The sequence below is a fragment of the Thunnus albacares genome, chromosome 4 (assembly GCF_914725855.1).
Source record: "Thunnus albacares chromosome 4, fThuAlb1.1, whole genome shotgun sequence".
NCBI classification, from domain to species: Eukaryota; Metazoa; Chordata; class Actinopteri; order Scombriformes; family Scombridae; genus Thunnus; species Thunnus albacares.
Window position 1 is genome coordinate 32,278,170 of NC_058109.1, and position 21,154 is coordinate 32,299,323.

Here is a 21,154-nt window from a genome sequence, read left to right on the forward strand (position 1 = left end):
TTCTAATATCAAAATTGATGCAGCAGAATCAGAGAAATCATCTTTTTTATTCCATGCATTCCTTTTTCTTGTCAAAACATGGAACCTACATCACCCACAATGCAACGATTCTGACCTGCAAGTAAGGAACCAAAGGTAAGTGTGTGTGTGTATGTGTATGTACCTGCAGTAGTGCAGCAGCCAGGTAAAAGGTGATGAAGATGGGTGTCAGGGTGGTGTGTCCTCCCCTCAGGGAGTTGATGGTGTAGAGGAAGACTAGGTGACCTGGGGCAACCAGCAGGAAGAGCACACGAGCTGAACGAGAGTTCACACCTGGAAGAGAGACAGGGATTACTTTTTAACATGTCAAATACCTTTACTTCAAAAAAGGAATTTGATAAGATGTAACTGAGTTAATTCTGCATTTGAGATAAACTAAGGTTGTGCTCTTTTACTTTAAAGCTCCATTCAGCAACACAATTTACATTAAATCAAATGGTTCACTGTTAATATCCACTGTGGTTTTTGCTAAATTCAATCCGTCATGCCACTCATGGAAAGATCTGTTTTTATGAGATAAAACAGGGAGAAAAACGGCGGAACATTCCGCAGCCACCCGGTAACTTACTGGAGCCGAAGAATGAGGTGCAGGGTGTGGGGCACTTCCTGGGGGTGGGGTTCGGATCCCCCATGGGTAGACCATTCATGTGCAGATAGGTGGAGATACGACTGGCCTGAACTGCGACCAGGTTACCTCCCACACCTGGCACACACACACACACACACACACACACACACACACAGGGTGAAAACATGGAAAATATTGTTAATACAAGTTCCAATTCTGGCTGTTTTTTATTTTTGAATGTGAAATAAACAACATGAACAGCTATAAATACAAATTTTACTACTAGGACAGATTTTCTTTCTGTAGCTTATTATGTTCTCTGCTGCTGTGGCCGCTTTCCCCAAAGACATCATTAAAGTTTCATCTAATTCTAAAATCTACTCACCGTTGATGACTGGAGTGAAGACAGCCATGCCGACATAGTTGGGGTTGGTGACAGTCTTGTCAAGGATCAGACCACCAACACTAAAAGACAGACAAGAGTGAATAACTGCAACCACTGTTTTCCATTGAATGTCATCTATACACAGGAAATACATTAGATCCATCACACAATAAAGAACCTGGGACATCTGCAGGAAATGATGTGTAGATTTTGTTTACTTATATGATTTTGAAGTATAACATATATATGATATTTTACATAAATGCAAAAACATTGTTTTTTTACTTGTGGTATTTTTGAAAATACCTTAGTTTGCATAACTGACATACAGTATGTTGATAAGCAGTGGAATAGTTTGTTAAAGCCTGAATGTCTGAGTTCTGTGACTTCTGATTTCATAAAGGTAAATAACATGAATAGATCCCTGTGTGATCTACCTGCTGATGGCCATGGCGATGATAACGGGCTCCCAGCCGGAGTAGAGAACTTCTCTGGTGGATGGGATCTTCCTGGCTATCAGCACCCATAGGGGGCACAACGCCACAAACACTGCACACACCAGCGGGTTGGCATAGTCATTGAACTCTGTATAGGAGGAACAGAAGGTGGATTTACACACTGAACAAAGAAAATTGTGGATAATTTCTTTAGATGCACTCTTACTGTATACTTCATCTGTGATTATTTGATGTTTCTGTTTTGTGCTGTGAGTCATTTTAACGTCACCTTGCAATTTCCATGTATAATCAGCAGCAAAAAAATGAAATCATGGTCAGGATAATTGGAAATCCGTACCCCACAGCAGTAGTATTTGTCAGTATTAGTGTACCTCAAAAGTAGGACTGCATGTCCCATAATTCCTGTTGTTTCTTGCAAAGAAAAGCAGTAGATTTCCTGCCAAATTACAATTTGTGTCACGCAATGGAAAATGTAGCACTGAAGCCGAGAATGAAATCTCATTTGTCTAGTAATTGTCCAGATTTTATGAAAATAAAAATAAATAATTTGATACATAACATAATAATGTAATATAAGAACAATGTAAAAATTTACGTATGAGAGCCTCAAATGACTTAAGTCTAATATAAAAGCACCAGGTAAAAACTTTTGAATCTTGACTATAATACAAAAACAGTTTTAAGTGAAAGGAATATAGTGTAACTGAACAGGACTGTGGTTGGACTGACAGTAAGTCCCTGGTCTAGCCTCTAGGAGGCAGTATTACTGCTACATGGACACAACAGGAGAACTGATCCACCACAAACAAAACATTTAAGTAGACAGACTGTGTACATACACACAGACGACCGCTGTGTTTTTGAGCCAAAATAACCCAAATAAGCTCAATATAATACCGCACTGTGGTATTTAAATTGAGTAAGACTGCAAAGTTTCCAGACAGAGGGAGGAGTTATGTAATTACTACACACTCTGGTGAGGATGCTTTCATTGCTCACTGTGTGTAAGAGTTTGTCAGCGTTGCCAGATGTATGATAATTATCATATTTGTACAATAATTTTGCCCTCTGTACGATGTACGATCAATGATGCTAAAAGTCCCATAAAGTACAATAATTTGATCATTTTGTGAAATTTAGTATTAGTACAGGGCAACCTATGCCTGCTATGTCCCGCAAGTTGCATCTATTGCTGCCTTCCAGTGCTGTGGGAAATTAAAAACTCACATCTACAGCACAGAGGAAAGACTCAACATATTGAACAGTAGCCTAGATGTCTAGAGCAACATCTAAACATCATATTGTCTAAATAGCTTCTAACATGCATGTCTTTTTCTCCGATATGCCTCCTTTGATAATATATTTTACATCAGTAATTTAGAAATGTTTTTTGAGTCGTATTTGTGACCATGCATCTTCAATGTGGGACTTAATGGTGTGTCCATGAACGCAGCAAATATTGCAACCAGCGCAAGCAGCAGCAGACAGTGTTTTCTGAAATTAAACATTTATACCTATTTATTCTCTTGGTTATGACTCACGTATGATAATTTTCCTAAAATACAATCATTTTAAGCCTCTGGTATGATAATCTCTCTCTCTGGCAACTCTGGTGTTTGTCCATCTGTGTGTCTGTGGTATGGACGATGGAACAGTGGGGAGTTTAGGGAGGCTGGGTGTGGTGGTGGTGGTGAAGATATTATCACATACTGTATCTAACAATAGAGCAGAATAGCTGTGGAGTTTCTCGCCCTGAAAACACAGTAAGCTTAGGTGTGGGCGGCTTTCATCCTTATTTACCACTCGCAGCCAGATGCAGAGTCACATTGCACACATTTCTACACGTGCCGCTCCCATTTATGATAACATCTTTCCAAGTAACAGATGCTTTTGAAACTGAAATCTAGTGACTGTGATGACACAATTGAGTTATTGGTGTATGACTTTTGTGAAGATTATTCTGTCTCTGATTGTAATTTGGGAGTTACAAGTAGTTAGGAGCTTGTTGTTGTGACTGCTGTGTTTGTGACACCACATGAGTGAAAAATGTACTGTTCTTGTAATTAATGTGAATGTAGTGAAGACCAAGGATATTACATAAATTGAAAACTGTTGACGTACAAAACTCCAGTGAGCCCTAAGCACATTAACTGAGCATTACATTACATACTAAATGTATGTCAGGTGATTTGTGAGTGTATTATTACCTAGCTCCTTGTACAGTGCTGTTGAGATGCCTGCCAGCAGGGACAGGGTGATCAGGTCTCCGAGGCTAGCAGCGATAGGTGTGGCCACGTTGTCAGGGTTGATGCCGACTTTCCTGGATGCAATGATCACACCGATCATGACGAGACCTGTGGGATGTCAGGTCAGAAACATCTCAACATGAAGACAGCTGAGGACCCTTTCACTTTCATAAACTTTATTACATGTTAATATGTGATGTGATATGCAATGGTCTACAATGTAACCATCTACCATCGGTGTTCCAGGTTAACCTTGTGAGGGAGGGAAAAAAAGACTGAATAAGTGGAAAATGTTGTCTTAAAGGGAGTTTTTCTAGAAAAATGGATTGGAATTTTTTTTGTTTTCCATTAGGAAAGTTGGAATAGGCAAAAACAAAAAGTTGAAGACAGGAAACATATAAAATAAAGTGAGAAGAACAATAACAAGAACGATGATTAAACTAAACCAATTTAGCACTGCACTCCAATAACACTGTTGGACAGGGTCAGACTGGCACAAAAAAATGGCCCAGGCCTTTTCTTTTACACAGACCAACATGGCCGATGGGTGTTGGGTGGGGGGAGGGGGGGTTGGGGTTGCTACTGCTGCTGCTGGGCCGATGATGCATCGCTCTTGCTCTTTTTTGTATACACTGCTTAAGCGGCTCACATAGCGAACGGCCCACCAGGATTTCTCCCGGTGCTCCCGATGGCCAGTACAACTCTGTTGCACAGTTTGAAGAAAAAAAAAGTACCAAAATCGATACAGCAGAACCAGACATATCTTCATTTTTATTCCACACATCCTTTTTCCTTCTCAAAACCTGGTGCCCTCAATTCTCACAATGCAACTTGAACAACGACAGTGGGGTCGGAAATTCTGGTGTGTTATGCTAGTAGTAGCTAATGTAGCCTGGAGCTGCTAACCTCAAGCAGAGATGAGGGCTACAAAGGTCTGGTAACTTCACTTCTTTCAGATTTTTTATGTTTTCAAACTTGTAGTCTTCAGCCTCAACTCACACTGACTCAAGTGACATCACTTGAGTCAATTTGTCAGACTTTGCGCAGCTCCCTCTACAGCCTCAAAAGGCTTTGTACTACTTTTTTCACACATGCAGTAGTCCTCCTTTACACCTGGAAACACACTTTGATGTTTAAAATCAGTGGAATTCCCCTTTAAGGCTCAACATTTTTGCAGTTTTTGCAATTTCTCAGAAAAAACTGTATTTTTGAGAGGAAGATATTTGTTCTGGAACAGGGAACTATTTACTGCAGTTTACAATGAGTAAATCAAGTCCTCTCATGGTGAGGTCAGCTCAGAATGTACAGTACATCTACTAATAGAAAGTGATGCAAAAATATAGGGAGAACATGCAAAAGACTGGCTTTTGAGTCAATGGAAGTCATTAAACACATGGTGATACTACAGAATGTCTGCATAGCAAACAGTATTTTTCATCATCACAATTTCAAGTAGAATTTTGAAGAATTGATTTTTAAAATCAGATTTTGACCATTTTTTCATACAGTATTCAGAATGAGCCCTGAAAATACCAACACTTACAAATGCTGGAATCGGGCGAGCCTGGCAGAATATCAAATAATAATAATAATAATAACTCTATTTGTGGCTACACACATGAACTTGATCTAATTTACCTGGATGGCTACAGAAGGTTAGAGAGCAGGTTTGGTCAAGTGGCATTTATCTTGCAAGATTTGGAGTTCAGGTTTGCTAACTTTAGCACTGGCACACAGAGTCAAATGAAACCCAGACATGCCTGATGCCTGTTTACACTGTGAATATCCCTCACGTCCTGTGTGGTGGTGTACTATACCTAGCAGCAGAGAGGCGATGAAGGCAGTGGCCACACTGGAGGCACACAGCAGTACCGCGTGGCCCAGCCTGAAGTGTCCCTCTGGGATCCAACCGAAGATCACAGCAGCTATGGAGGCCAGGAAACCCACCACTGTGGCCTGGACCTGCATACAAACACACATGGTTTATGCATCTATAGATTACAGTCAACATGTATACTCCAGATGAATGTGAGATATTGTGTTACACCTACTCAGTTTTAAAATTCAACACACTGTTGAAGCTTACATGGCCTTTATGCATTTAGTTTTATTTACAGTTACCTATTTAACATCATGGACCCCAGAAAACACCTCATCCATTAACTTACTCACAGTTATTGGCTTTTAATTCTAGGGGAACACTATCTCTAATCACACAGTGTCACAGCGTGACAAATATCAAACTACACAAACATGTAATAGATACAAAGCTTCAGAAGCTCCGGTATATAACGCCCTTAATGAAGCACCAGTGTGACCCAGCGTGAATGCACGCTGACCCCAAATAGGAGGTTGAGTCAGCACCCTGCCAGCACTGGTTTATAGTGTTCCAGGAACTATAGAGTCGCCAAATATTACATAACAACCAGCCCACTACAAATGGTAAACCCTGAGAAGAGGTGACTGATCCACTGAGACCAAACGGAGGGTTAATTTGGCGAAATGAAATATTGATCAAATACAGAGGATACATATAGGTATATAGATAAAGAAATATGAACAGAAAATAAAACATAAAATACAAGGTGTTTGATGAAAAAGTTGTATATCTGTAATTTACAACTTCCAGTCTGCTTCATCTACTAGTTATTTTCAGCCTTTGCTGGACTGACATCTCCTCCTCTAACAGTTTTATTGGAGGAGATGTTTACCACCTGTTACAATTTAAATTGATATCATGCTGAAGGTCTGGTCAGATCAGGCAATAAATAGAAACACGTGCAGGTGATTTGTGGGTGTGTAGCGACTTTAATGATGTTCTTCCCTTTGAATTGTGTGTCACTTTTTGAGTGCTGGTCTGAATGCTGTGTTCCTCCAATCATTTGCAATGAGAGTTTGCGTTGAGGAGCTGTCATATAGTATGTGAGTGTTACTAGGGTGTGCAATAATGATCAGTCACTGTGTTTACTGTACACACAGCACACAAACCTGATTGTTCCAAGCTTTTGGCAGTAATGTGACCTCCTGAAATGTCTTATAAATGAGAAACTTTCCTTTATTGAGTTAAGAGATGAAGAGAAACCTGAGTAAAACAGGTTGAGCTCTGCAGGAAAAACATGATTATTTGGCCGTGCAAACCCATTAGGTTTTCAAAGGTTTTTTGATGCATGTGCAACAAGGTCGGGGATAAGGATCATATTTCCAGGACAGAAAAGCGATGGGAAACATCATTACTAGTCATGTGCATCCTCATATACAAAATATTACAGGGATAAATGGGGCACAAGTGTAGGACACAATGAAGTCAGAGGTTCTTCAACCCCCCAAAGAGTACAGATATGTTATTTTCTTTATTTATACTTGTAAACTTAAATGAAATTAATTAAATTGGTTATTATGCGTTCTGTAAAAATGGTACTAAAAGTCAAGTAAATTGCCGTATTATAACACACATATAAAATCAGCGTATAACTTCCTTGATAAAGACCTTCATGATAAATAATGTTATGATGTAGACCAAAAAAATCAAATAACTATTTCAAATGTCAACAATGAACCTTAAAACTCAATAAATGTTTTATTTCAATCTTTACTACAAGAGCGCTGTCTTTTACTGCATTATCTCTGACTTCTGGCATCTGTAAGATTAAATTAAATTTGAAAATGCACAGGATGTAAAGGCTTTTTACAGCCCTGAGTACTGTCTGCAGTCTTCCTCACTGGCAGCATACAGCCCAAACAACTTCCACCAGGATGAAAGGGCTGTGTGTATGTTGCCTGAGCGGCAAAACTCAGGGCAAAAATATTCAGTCAACTAAGGACATCTCTCTTCTGGATTTTGGTGGCTGGGCAGTGAGAGGACACTTGTTTGAGGTATTTTAATAAATGAAACAAACTGACACTGTGAAATTAAAATGGGGAGTAGAGGTGAAATTTGATTACTAACCAACTTCATGTAAACCGAGTTTTTGAGTAATTAGACTATTGAATTAAAGCACATGTAAGCTTGTTTCTCTCCGTAACCTGGTTTCCTAAGTGCGTGTAAGCGTGGTCAGAGGTGCTCTGTGACACTGGAGTTGAGAGTATCATCCTGTGCAGATGTGATTCATTTACCTGGATGAGGGCCAAGTTCCCCATGATCATCTTCCACATGTCCTTGGTTGTGTCCATCTGACCAATATTAGCCTGAAAGACAGACCAGAACACATAAGGTCAACACAGTGTGTGTGTGTGTGTGGGTGGGTGTGTGGGTGTGGGGGTGGGTGGGTGTGCAGCGTGTGTACATGCTGTTGCCTCTTGGTCCCATCAGAACAATACGATGTCAGTTCTCTAGACAAAGATACTCTGATCTCTGATCCCCCACCCTGCGGCCGACTCCACTTATCTCATCTCCCCTCTTTCACAAACACACACTGATGGTCTCAAGTGTCAAGTGGCTGTGGCTACAGTGGGCTACTGTGTGTCCAGAGCAATGATCCTAATGCTCATCCACAGTGATAGGACACAAACAGAGGATCCCCTCTTCCTCTCTGCCCCCAAACATTTACATATGCAGAGGGAAGGGAAACATCTGGACAAATGAAAACACATACAAGTCTGCATGTGAGCATATCCGTTTCATGCATGGGTTAAATAAACTGAGTGTAAGAAGTGAACCACACAAGATGGAGGCAGAGTCTGTAACTATGAATAAATACATATAAATACATATGAAATTATTTCTGTGGTTTGAATGTTTCAAGGATAATTTGGGTCTGTTTCTGTAGTTTTGTCCATCATTTCTATCATTATAATATCATTATACTCACCAAGGTAATACAGTAACTGAAGTGTGGGAACAGAGCAACATCTCCAAACTCCAATGGGGATAAAATTGAAAGTGATCACAACTAAAATGTTGGTAATAATCCCTCGTTTCACAGGAAAAGTGTGTAAACGCCTTCTAATCTATTCCAAATAAATTTGGCTAAGCTGTTAGGTTTGTCATGTCTCTTGCCCAATTTTCTTTTTTGTAGCAATGTCATCATGTTCCTATATGTCAGCTTAATCTGGTGAATACAAAGTTATTATTGCTGATAGAGATATGGCTAAAGCTATTGGAAAAAAAATATTGTAATAAACCCAGAATTATCCTTTAAGTCACTACGGTAAAAAATATCCAAAAGGTTACCATTTAGTCTGTTTAGTCACTATGCCTTATTTTAGTAAACACATGAGAAAAAAGTGTTCAGTTTAACATACTGATTTGATTGAAATCAAATGTTTGTGTAATGTCAAAATGTTGCTTATAGTACAAAAATAACTGAGAATTACTACTGATCTCTTTTAGCTCACGGTTTTGGATTTACAATAATTTACTGTATGTAGTTCAGTCTTTGAATCAATCAATCAATAAAACTTTGTATAGCACGTTTCATACTGGTTAGTGCAATTCAACTTCCTTTACAGATGGCTGACAAGGCAGGTAACGTTAGCCAATTTCAGCAGAAAAGCTCTGACCACAGTATGCTACCTGCCTATCCCCAGACTAGCTAGTAAAGAAAGTCCAACATTTAACGTTAGCAAAACTAAGCTAAAGGTTAAGTGAATATTGGACTTCAATTTGTCTGCAGCCTGAAACAAATCCAAATGAATGACAACGTTGCTCTGTGTTAGCTAGTTGTGAGAGTAAGCAACAGCTAACATGTTAGCCACCCATGGCTGTCTCTTAGCTTGATTTTATTAATGCAGCTTCCATTTAATGAATTTTGCTTAAAATGAAACGTTGGGCAATCCTTCTAAACCAACTGTATTTAATTTTTTGGGGGGTATTTACTTATATTCTCCAAATTACAAATGCAACAAATAAATATTAAAAGGATTAGAGACACTAAGGTAGGGCAAAACATGCTGTTATCATCAGTGAAATAAGAACTATCAAGACTGAAACAGAACTTTTTTAGAAACAACCCACTGTGCATATTATACATAAAAGTTGATAAACTGATAAACTGAAATTATTTAAAAGTATAGAAAAACTATAAAGTTTAGGCTGAATAATGAAGAATAATAATGAAGAGCAATAAGGAGATGGTCTCAATGACTGGGTGTTAATATTATTTTTTTCTGTGAGTGTGTGCGTGTTCTCACAATCTAGCACCATTCCCACATGACAAATATAACTAGCAGCATGCTCACAAGACTGATATTACCATAACGTGTGTAGGACTGTAACTTCCGTGTCTGCCAGATAAACAGCATTACAACCACGCAAAGCCATCAAGGCCATGTAAACGTGTGTGGATGCCTCCTGCTATGACAGTCGTGATGTTGTTCAGTGAGGGCACAAATACAGATAAGAGGGTTTAAGGCAGACAGATAAGAGAAAGCCAAACATCTGTGCAGAGCACTGGGGGCATCACAGACCCACAATAAACTCCTTATGTAAGAGAAGCATAAGGTTCTTTCAGACAGAACTTTTAAAGGAGTCATAGTTTTATACAATAACGGCTGAACAGCTTATGCAACTTGTAACATTTTTTTTCTTTTAGCACAACATGCGAACCAATTCAGTTCACAGAAAGAAGCTCACAGATTCATAGAAATATCGCGTGGTATTATGTGATGATGTGTGATGATGATGCCAAATTCAGTGCTTGGGTGTGTGCGTGTGTGTATGTGTATGTGTGTGTATGTGTGTGTGTGTGTGTGTGTGTGTGTGTGTGTGTGTGTGTGTGTGTGTGTGTGTGTGTGTGTGTGGGCGACTGGATTAGTGGTGTTTGGATCATCACAAAGATGGAGCACAGCGAATTTTGTGAAAGTGAATCATAGTTGACATAAGTTGCATGAGAGGCTAAAAAAGCAATAGATTGAAAAGCATCACTTCATTTTCCAGTTGAATAAAAAATGTTATTCATTTTCAACTTGTGCAACAAAGAGCAAATCTGTTGTTTACAAGGTTGGAACCCGAACATACCTGAATGGTGTATGTTGAAACCTCTAATACACAGAAAATGAGGATAAAGTAGGCTTTTGTAGTAATAGTAATCTCTGATTACAGTGTGATCTATACTGGGGTTTTTTTTGCAACTCAGAAACAGTTGCAGTGTAGGTGCTGCCAAGTTTCAGTAATCCACAAAATATCATTATCCAAATACGCACAATCAATTAGGCTCAATTAGTTCACTCTTATGAAAAGGGATAAGACAAAATTGAGAAAACAACTACTTATTTCAGATAAACGATGTCAGATAAACAATATAAACAATGAGGACGAGCTTCATTTCAGTGAAATATTCAAAGACAAAGGAGGTTAAAAAGACCAAAGAAAAAAAATCAAAAAGGAAACACGGTCATGTGAACTAAAAACTCCTACAGCCAGCCATTACTAGGGATTACATTATTTTTTTCAGTAATAAGCGCATTAGGAAACTTACAGTGGTCTTAATCTTCTCATAATTAGTGGCGGCGTGGAAAGAAACGTGGTCCTGCTGGGGCCAGCCAACAGAGAGCTAACAGTAATGTCTCAGGACAAGCTCCAGACTCTGGCCTACTTTGTGATGATGGATGTGAGAATCATTTTATGCGGCACTGAAAACTATGCACATTGACAAAAGCTTCTGGGACCACAGCAAAAAATATTAATATTAAAAATTTGTTCTGCTAATAAGTCTTAAAATAACACTTCTTCTAAACACAAGTTGTGGCAATGTGGTTTAACAATTCCATGGGAAACCAACTTATTTATTAATTTGTATAACTTGATTCAATTTAACTGTTACTTATTGTCATTACTTTAAACAGTTTCTAAATTTCTAAATTTGCTATTTTAGCCAGATTTCATCCCACAGCTGACACATGGTTAAATCAGTGTTGAAACATTGTTGAATCATCCTCCCAATCTGACATTAATTCACCATCACCTCTGCACCCTGAATTATTATCAAAACAACACGGAAATTAAAAGGTGCAATATACAACATTCAGCCACTAGATGTTGCACTAGAGCACCAGCATCTCAGACCAAAACAAATGTGTGCGTCGTTTACTCAATAAAGTTGGGAAAAAAAGAAAGCAGCATTTGAACACACACTGCTCATGAAACTCAGATCAAACTGTCAAACTAGGCAGTGTTGATCAAATATGGATTAAGATTTGGTTACTGCATTGCCTGTTTCTTGTCTCAAATGTTTTCAGAAACATGTTTTAGTGTACTGTGTAGCTGTAATGTGAGAAAGTAATATTTTCAGTTTTGTAGTATAAATGTGGGTAATATGTCAACTTGCTGACAATCATGCAGCAATATGGCATTCATCAAATTCTATAATGGTGGTCATAATTACTTCACTAATACACAACTAAATTGACACTAAAAGGAACTGGAAAATCGGTGGGAAATGTGGTCGTAGTTTAGAGCCGAATGATTAGCGTGCAATAAAAAATTTCTAAGACAAACTGCAATTACGAAGACATAAATGTGTAGTATTTGATCCCTGTGTTCTCTTGTTTCAAGACTTGAAAAGTAATTCTAAATGTCTTGTTAGAATAGATTACTTCTGAAGTGTGAATGAGTTGAGCTCTCCATGTCGGGTGGGTCCCTGCTAGTAATGCTAATAAGCTTCGTCACCTGTTTCCCACAGGCCAGTGGAAAGAATGTGAGGATTGCTGTGCTTAAGAGCAATACTGGGCTAATTCTCTTATGGCTTCATAAATGTAGTGTGTGCTGCTATCCTCTGGTTAGCAATGCTGCTAGGTCATTGACCTCGCAGGCAATACAATGGACAATGGTACTGTTAGCTCAGAGAGCAGCATTATAGCCAAGAGTTCAGTGGAAATGTAAAAATGGATAGCCAGCTGGATATCGAGCTATAATTATCCATGAACCTCATCATAGTCGATTCAAGAGAACATGTGATTTGAAAAAGCCAGTTAAAGACATGATGCCTGTTCTTCTTGCTAACAATAGCTTATAGGCCTACTAAGACCTTCAATATCTGCTTCAAGCAAACAAAGTTAGCCTTTTATAGGAACAGACATCATGAATGTGAGAATCTAAGCCAAAAAAGCAGCAGCCCATTTTTATTTTATTCTCTACTTTAAACTGTTTGTCAGCTACAACAACAGCAAGGCCTTTAGTTTGGCTAAACCAGCAAAAAGCAATACATTGTTCCAATTATTTATTGCTACTCTGTGAATGTCTGAAATGAGTGACATCTTCAGAGAAAGGTTTTAGAGAGGGAAAACTTTAGATACCTCCTTTTAGGTCAGTTATGAACAACTAACAAGCCTGCGTGGTCAGGTGAATAGGCTGGGCAGGTGAAATGTTGAAAGACAAAGAGGAGTGGAGGAATGTTGCTATCACTTTTTTGAAACCCAGGTCACATTTGGCAATATGACCTCTAACCCCAAGAACAATCAGCTTTAATGGGCCTGACAGTGTTTGGGTTGCCAGGTAATGAGACTACATAGATTGAGCAACTTTTGAATGGGAAACACCTTACACAGTCACACAGTCACACAGTCAACAAAAACTCTGGAAATTCTGCAAGCTGGAATTAGACAATGAATTTAGTCGTTATACAGAAATACCCATCACAAGTCACATACATTCAAAGGCAATTTGAATAAAAAAACTATAGACAAGACTATTTTATTGACATGATTATTTTATATAGAATAATGAAATAGAATAGTCTTTGGCAGCTGTAGCTGGACATACGGTAAACTTGGGACTTCATAATGGCTACCCGTGATGAAGGTAAGACCAAACCTACAATCAAACACACACACACATCTCTTACCGCTGTGGAAAGTCTGGAGGCCAGCGTCATCTCCAGGTTGCCTTTGAGCCCCAGTAGTGCTGGAACCAGGATGAACACTTCTGACACCTCCGTAAACACTGTCCAGTGCTGCAATGACCACAATGTAATATCAGCAACATAACATCAATGTAGTGAACACACTGCCATATTGAAATGGGATATATCAGATTCACAGAGACATGGTACACTATACAGATATAATTGTCCTTAGTTGGGAGCAGGTCTCTGTGACCTTGATTGAATATTGATTCACTGGTGAAACCAGACCTTTATGATGGACCAGATAGTCTGTCTCTACAGACTTTTCACACAATGTATCATATCAGCTCTCCTTTAACAAGAACAAGGTCAATGGGACTTCATGCTGAAATGATTTATCATCCTCCGCATCTGTTCCCATTCTCCCCTTTCCCTTGTGGAATCCCCCTTTCACACTTACCTACCAATCGTCATCTACAGCAGCTTAAATACAAGGACCCTGAGCTGTCTAATATCTCACTATAATCTCCATAGTATGTATACTACACATCAACAGTAATGCTAAAAGTGTTATTACTTAGACAATGATTAATATTTCTGTCAATAAACATGGGTAATATTAATGTGAACTCTACATCTTAACTATTAATATCAAACTTATTGTACCACTAGAATTCAAAAATCAAATGAGACTGTCTTACTGACTTACCATGTAAGTATTAAGTTCTTTTCATTTCATATGGTTTTAGAGTTTTGTAAAGTTTCTTGCCTGGTTTCAGACCTCTGCATTGCCATCTGCATATTCAATTAGTTTAGCTAACCAAATAGCCAGCTTACTAACTTGCTACCTAGCTACAGCCATATCTTTTTGATGGTCATGAAAACAACAGCAACAGCTACTGCAGCTTTCATGTAGACTAAAAGTTCCATTGTCAGAACTCCCACTTTCCAAACAGAAATTGGTTAACATCATGTCAGGTTGAATGAATGAAAGGAAATGAAATGACAATTTAATTTTATTATTTACCATTAGAGTTTCTACATGGTGGAAATAAAAATGAATAAATCCAGCAGCCTACAATATGACATATACTTTATCAGTACCCTGTGCCTCAGGATGCTTCAGCATCAGGAAAATCATCACCCACGTGGCCATACTGCCCAGCACCTACCTCCTACCTAAGTTTTTCTGTACGCATTACCTCCAGAGTCAAAGACATAGTGTGAGACTAAGTCAACCAAGAGCTAGGACAGCTAAATCTAAAGGACAACCTGGCCACATGGTGACCATTGCCTCAGAGACATATAATAAGCCACAAATTATGTTTAGCACATGCAAGAGAACGTGTCTGCTCATGCCTCTGGTCTCTAGTGGATGGCCTTTAATGAAATGTAGAGTTGGTGACATCAGACCTGACCCTCGATAACCTCCTCCTTGGCTGCTGTCCAGCCCTTGAGAGGTGGGTTCCCTGTTAGTCCCTGGGCTTGTCACTGTAGTGAAGTGCCTCTCTCTACTGTGCCTCAATTAGAGTTCATGCAGTGATAGCAGGTTTGTGGTCCACTGTGGCCAGAAACAAAGCTATTGCTGAGGCTGAGGCCATCGATCTCTCTCCAGTAAAAGTGCTTATCTTTGGAGCCAGTCCCACAGGCCCCCAGCACTTACAGTCCAGTCTGCCCAGAGCTGAATCAATATTCACCAAGGCTGGCACAGAAAAGAAAAGAGAAGGAGAGGAGAAAATAGACGAGGGGAAGAAAATAGAAGAGTAGCTGACATTGAAGCTACATACAAACACTGTTAGCACGCATTTCCCTCACTAACAAGCTGTTAAACTCTGTTGCTCACACTGTGCATCCAGATGTACAGGACTGATAAGGTACAGTTCAGTTTTTTGTAGTATCAGTAGGTGTGGCACGAAAACTCCAGTGGGGGTTAAACTACTTCTGTCTATCCCCTTGCTGTCATCAAGCCAAGCAGAACTCCTTTCAAACAGCCAGCCTCTCAGCTTGGCTCTCTGCCTTCTGCCAACCCAGCAGCCTTGTGAGCACCTCTGTGAGCACTCCTCTCTTCTTTCACAGCCGCATGTTTTCAAGCTTACTCTCTCTCTCACTCTACTTCTGTCTCACTCCCCTATCTCCCTCTTTGCCTCCCCTGTGGTGATATATGTTGTTGTCTCCATGGAACACTGGCTTTGAGCCAAACAAGCCCTCCCTCCTCATGGCCACCTCCTCGGTTCTAGGAACTCGACTGGACAACCCCAGTACCTCTGTGTACAGACCTATAGGAGCTCTGGTATGCAAGCCCCACAAGGGTCAGGTTGCCCAGTTAAGTAACATGGCCCCATTTTATTTGTGATCACTGTACTTGCTGTACTGAGTGGGAAGCTGAAGCTCATGGCATGCAAGTCAACGTAACTCCAACAGCATCACAGAAACTACATGAGGTGGTGCCTATTTCATTTTCCTGGGTTTGCAGCATAGATTGTACAGTTTGGGTCCAGCCTCATTCAAAAACACATGCCATGGAGGGTCAAATTAATGTATTTATGGCCAAAATTATTGGACGTACTGAAGTCGAACCTGAAAAATGAACATCAGCTATACAACAACAACATGGTCTGAAATTGATGAACAAAGGGGAACAGGATTTTCTGATTTCAACTGGGTTCTTTCAGTTGTGTTGGGGGATAAGAAGAGGTCAAATTTCCTAGTGCCATTAAAATTCTAAAAAGTTTTCAGACACAAAGTTGTCACTGCAGTTCCAACACATGCACACAAAAAGCACAATCCAGCCTGAGAGTCCTAAAAAAGCCTGAGATGTGAACCGTTGGTGTCCCAGGATGAAGGTGGAAGGTAGATGAAGGTGAAGGCAGGGTAAAGCCGGAACTATCTGACCAGAGGGAGTGCAAATAAGCAACCTGGGACCCTCCAAGGGTAAAAGATTAGCCAGGGCTTGGGGCAACACAAAAGCATTCTAACCCACTAATCCTTTCAAACTATATCAATCAAATCCTAACCAAGTAGCTGTCTCAAATATTGTCAGGTGTTAATAGCTGTGGTCTGATATGTTGTTAATGATTGTCGGGGCACAACATCTTTGGTTGACGAAAACGACAGAACAATGTGAATAGCATGTCTGAAACAAGTACTCAATCAGCACAAAAGGAAATACAAACGGTTGAATAGCACAAGACTGAAAGTGGAGGGTTTTAGAAATGCACTCAGAGATTGTCATTGTCCAGTAAACAGAGCAAGGATTGGAGGCCAGTAGTTGAAATGATGATTCAGTTTGAGGGAATAAGCCCACGCTCTGGTTTCTCAGTGGCTCCTGTGTGAAAACCAGGCAAGTGGATGTGGTTGGACCAAAATGGTGTCTGGTGGGCAGAGAGGGCTTGGCTGGTGTTAAATCTTTGTGTTCGACTACGATTTCCTGTTTACTGGTGCCAGTATTTTTAGAATGTTTGTTTTTGAGGCTGAAGCTGTGTCCCACTTCTTTGCTTTATTTTGGTGTTTAAGTCTACGAACTCCACAGCATGGGACAGGCAGCTAGACTCTGAGGCAGACAGATACTAACACAGATGGTGAGGACAATATACTGTACCAATTTTTTTTGCATTCTGTGGTTTGTGGTTTGACAGAGGAAGGAACCATGTGTGATATAATATGATACTGTGTCTTGTGATTGATAGCCAATCATTCATTTGTATTTGACACTGGCATTCCCAAGAAAACTTGCACTACATGACCTTTACAAAGCAAGTGTACCGTTTAGTTCAAGTGAGCTGGTCACCCTCAGAGTACAAAGTTTCTGGCCCTGGTGGTGAGAGACAGACAGTTTTAGGTTTTTCTGCTGCCAAGTCACTAAGCAGAACTATGCAGAAGTCTCACTCCTCCATACCAGCCTGGACAGTCCTTTCTGGGCCAACCTCGAGTGGGAATGAGGCCAGAAGCTCAGTGTGTATGTGTGTGTGTGTGTGTGTGTGTGTGTGTGTGTTCTGTAGATAGTCAAAGTGACCAATGTTAAAGAGTTCAAATTTCAAAGAAGTCTTATGGAGAGTAACGCAAAAAGCCATGTCATGCACCAGTCCAAGCCGCAACTTCTAATCTCAGGCCAGGGAGACACTTAACTAAAGGCTCCAGCACATTAGAATTTTCAAGATTACTTTTAGCAAAGGAACTGGCGCAGCCTGATTAAACCAAAGAGAGAGAGGGAGAGAGACTAAGAGAGAGTTAGACAATTACCTTCCTGCAAGGACAGGGGGGATTAGCTGAGTTAGCGTTTCACAGTGTCATGGAGGGGGAATTAGGCAGCGAGACAACCTGCTAGACGCTCACCCGAACTTGCTAGAAAAGTTGCTTCAGACTGACCGTCAAGCCTCCCCTCGCATCTCACCACAAGCATTTCTTCAAGATTTGCCCATGATACAACTAGAGGGGAGGGATAAGGCCCTGTACCTTCTCTGTCTCCTCTTTTCCAGCCTCACCTCTAAAGCAATGGTGTGCCGAGTGTTTTGGAAATTAGAGAACCACAGCAGCATGGTGCCTAATTTGAGGCAGCGTGAAAAATTTTTGACCTCAAACCTCTGCATTCCTGGTTTAGTGGAGATACCTAACCAAACAGTAATGGAGGCTTTGACACTACATTTTATTTTGTTTTCATTTTGACACTAGCTCAACTGTAGCGTGCTGCCATTCCAGGTGCTTAAAGAAAGTACACTTTTTCTTTTTATTCCCCAGCCTCTTTCCCTCCTCTCTTGTGCTGAGTTCCTGGGGTCCACCATGTTGGCATCAGTATGCATGTACACAATGTGCCCGGACTGGTCTCCTGGCAGCCTGACACCTCCACAGCTTTATCTGCATCACAAGCTGACTTTAAAGAAATATGTGACCTGTCAGCATGGCTTTGGCCTGCATTTCTACACTGCACATACACAATATAAAGCACACAGTGGCATAAACTCTATGATATAATCAGAGTACGAACGCAACTACAGTGAGTCAACAGGAAAAAAGGGCAGGAGAGTGATTATAATTTAAGATAGGCTATATTCTTTTCTAGTAGACAGAGTGGATCAAGCAGTTCTCTGGCTGCACACTGCACTAGAATAAACACTGTCTATTCTTGTTTCTATTGTACCAAAATATGTCAGATTTCAAATAGAAGGGTGTGTGACGGATCATTAGAAGACACAATGTTTACCAGCATGTGCCCAGCCCTGGAGACAGGCAGGCAGGCAGGTAGAGGAGAAAAAGGTTATATAAATACCCTCATGGTGTCTGACAACTGCTCCATCCGCCCATCCTCAAAGGAATGCCATCAGATAGGGCGACAGCACAATGACAGACACATGCCAAGGCGAACAGGGCTTGCTAAACCAGTTAATTCAAATGCTCCAGGGACAAGCCCATCCCTCATTGTGACTCTGTTCACATGGTCTGCCTGGAGCATGCTCTGCTCAGGAACATGACTGTAAGATGAACTTTACAGTAGGCTTTTTGGGAGTAATTTACACCGACAAAACTCTTTTAAGTGATGCTGGTGGATATCAAAGGCTGAGGCACCTATAAATGACTAAACTCCTGTTGTTTTCCAAAGGTCCCTGAATAGTAAGAGAAGGGGATAAAGTTTAACTAACTAGATTCATGTTTGAATGAGTGTTTCTACACATTTCAATCCAGATTATCTTGTGATTCTGTTCTCCAAATAAAGATGTGAATATGTTGGCCCAAAATGTTCCCAACATCCCATCAGTTTCAAAAGGAACCAAAACCTTCAATCATTTTTATAAACATATGCTGTGTGTTCCCACTATGTAAAGAATATGTTGGAATTGCTCACCTGGACAATGTCTAACACCATTCCCGCTGCCACTGTCCCAAACCCGGCCAGCAGGAAGGGGAAGACCACCTGCAGGCCAATGGAGAAGGAGGTCTCCTTGAGAGGCGCTGGTGGTTCTGGGCTCTGGTCGGTGCTGGTGTCATCGCTCTCATTGCTCTGGCTTGCATTCTCCAGGAGAGCATCCTCCTCCCGCTGTCCTTTGGCATTGGCCCGGCAGTCCATCGTCACCACAATCTCCGACCTCTCCTCATCCTCCCCAGTCTCACTGGGCCTCTCTGTGAAAGATGCGACCTCTGTGAGCTCAAGCTCGCCCCCAGTCCCTGGGCTCACCTCCTCAGGTCCCTTGGTGAGGATCACTGGGTGGACAGAGCAGTTGGAGTTGAGGAAGGCCGGTGTCAGGGGGCCTCCCTCCTTCATCTCAATAGCCCCGGAGGACATGTCGATGTCGGGGAGTTTGTCTTGTTCTTTCGACCAAAGTACCATGCGGAAGCCTTTGGAAGACGGTGGGCTTGACAAGAAAAGGTCAGGTTGCCTTGGCCTTACAGTTTTGGGGAAGTCAGAATGGAATTGACCACCTGATCTGGTTTTGGACCTGATCAGTCCAAGTGATTTATCCCATTAAAGAGGCTTACAGGGTGTGATGGTCACTATCAAAGACCAGGAGAAAACTGCTCTGTGGGAAAAAAGCTGCAGCAAGGCACATGCAGCCGTGCGTCTGCAGAGCCCGTGTTCCTGTCGGTGCTTCGGGAGCAAGACCAGTATGTTCTCCATTCACTGCAAGGTGCTTAGGGTAGGCCGGCAAAAAAAAGAAGAAAGCATACTCGTTCAAAACAGAGGGGAAAAGAGAATGATTGGCTCAGGGACTCACCACAGAAATCCCCTCCAGTCACTTGTAAACAGTCCCTTTTCTTCTTCTTCTAAACAGCTTGACTTTTAGCTAAGGGGAAAAAAAAGTCAGAGGTCTGAAGTGGCCAGATTGCAGTGCAGACTGGTCAGGCTCTCAGTCCACTGATCATGTCAGACTGGTCGGTGTCTCACCTTACACCACGTGGCTGCTAGGAGGTTTTTTCAAGGGAGATATTTAAAGATCTGCAGTACGAAGATTGAATTACCGGCTGCTGAAAAGTACCTCTCCAACCAGAGTGGGCAGTCACCTAGGAAAAGAGCAAATCCATTGATTATTAAATGTAAACATTCTCCAGCCCCATTCCAGGTTTATTTCTAAATCAGTAGCTGGCAGTCCAAGGCTGTTTCCTGACAATATAATTCTGATAAATGTGTCTATACATAAAAAGTAGCCTATTAAATAGCAAGACAATCTTGAGTAGTGATAGTATTAGTAGTAGTAGTAGTAGTAGTAGTTCCTATTAATTAACAAAAAAAGAAAATTTTCCTTATCAGAAAACCATAATCCTCCATGAATGTAGGCTTAAATGCACATTTTACAACAAGCAAAAAGTCTCTGAATGTAACTGAAACATCACAGCAAATTTTTTTAAAGGTCAAAAAGCACCACAATAATGTCATTCAAATGCCAGAATCTTGAAAACAAATATCTGGTATCAGCGCAGTAGATGATGGAAAACTCCTTAAGCACAAAGACTTCACTTTGTAATAAACTGTTAGAGTATTTAAAAACCATTAAACAGCACTTCACTCTGTGCTGATATTACGGCAAAGGTGAACAGTGACCGACAGTTTCATTCAGCGCCAAATTTCCTCCCGGCAGCTAAAAATATTCTACCATTAGCCGACGTGCTGCTGCGTACATCCTCTGGAAACGGAGTCCCACTATTGTCAAGACCACAGCAATATAAAGACAGCAATTCCTGCCATACCTTTC

The 21,154-nt window shown here is 40.7% G+C and overlaps 1 protein-coding gene across 4 annotated transcripts in view; it reads right to left on the reverse strand.

Annotated features, from left to right (window-relative positions):
• Positions 1 to 21,154, reverse strand: part of slc41a1 (solute carrier family 41 member 1) — a 28,514-nt gene that overhangs the window by 5,791 nt on the left and 1,569 nt on the right. Inside the window, exons 2-12 of one of the 4 annotated variants that reach the window (XM_044349035.1) lie at positions 20,350 to 20,465; positions 20,180 to 20,248; positions 19,312 to 19,586; positions 13,476 to 13,583; positions 7,810 to 7,881; positions 5,514 to 5,658; positions 3,658 to 3,804; positions 1,430 to 1,577; positions 993 to 1,072; positions 608 to 742; positions 164 to 312 (exon numbers count right to left, since the gene is read on the reverse strand). In XM_044349035.1, the coding sequence (XP_044204970.1) occupies positions 164 to 312; positions 608 to 742; positions 993 to 1,072; positions 1,430 to 1,577; positions 3,658 to 3,804; positions 5,514 to 5,658; positions 7,810 to 7,881; positions 13,476 to 13,583; positions 19,312 to 19,533 (1,206 nt within the window). In that variant the 5' untranslated portion in view covers positions 19,534 to 19,586; positions 20,180 to 20,248; positions 20,350 to 20,465. Of the gene's footprint in view, positions 1 to 163; positions 313 to 607; positions 743 to 992; positions 1,073 to 1,429; positions 1,578 to 3,657; positions 3,805 to 5,513; positions 5,659 to 7,809; positions 7,882 to 13,475; positions 13,584 to 19,311; positions 20,466 to 21,055; positions 21,114 to 21,154 lie in introns of those variants that run through there. The other 3 variants (XM_044349033.1, XM_044349034.1, XM_044349032.1) reach the window with 3 other exon arrangements.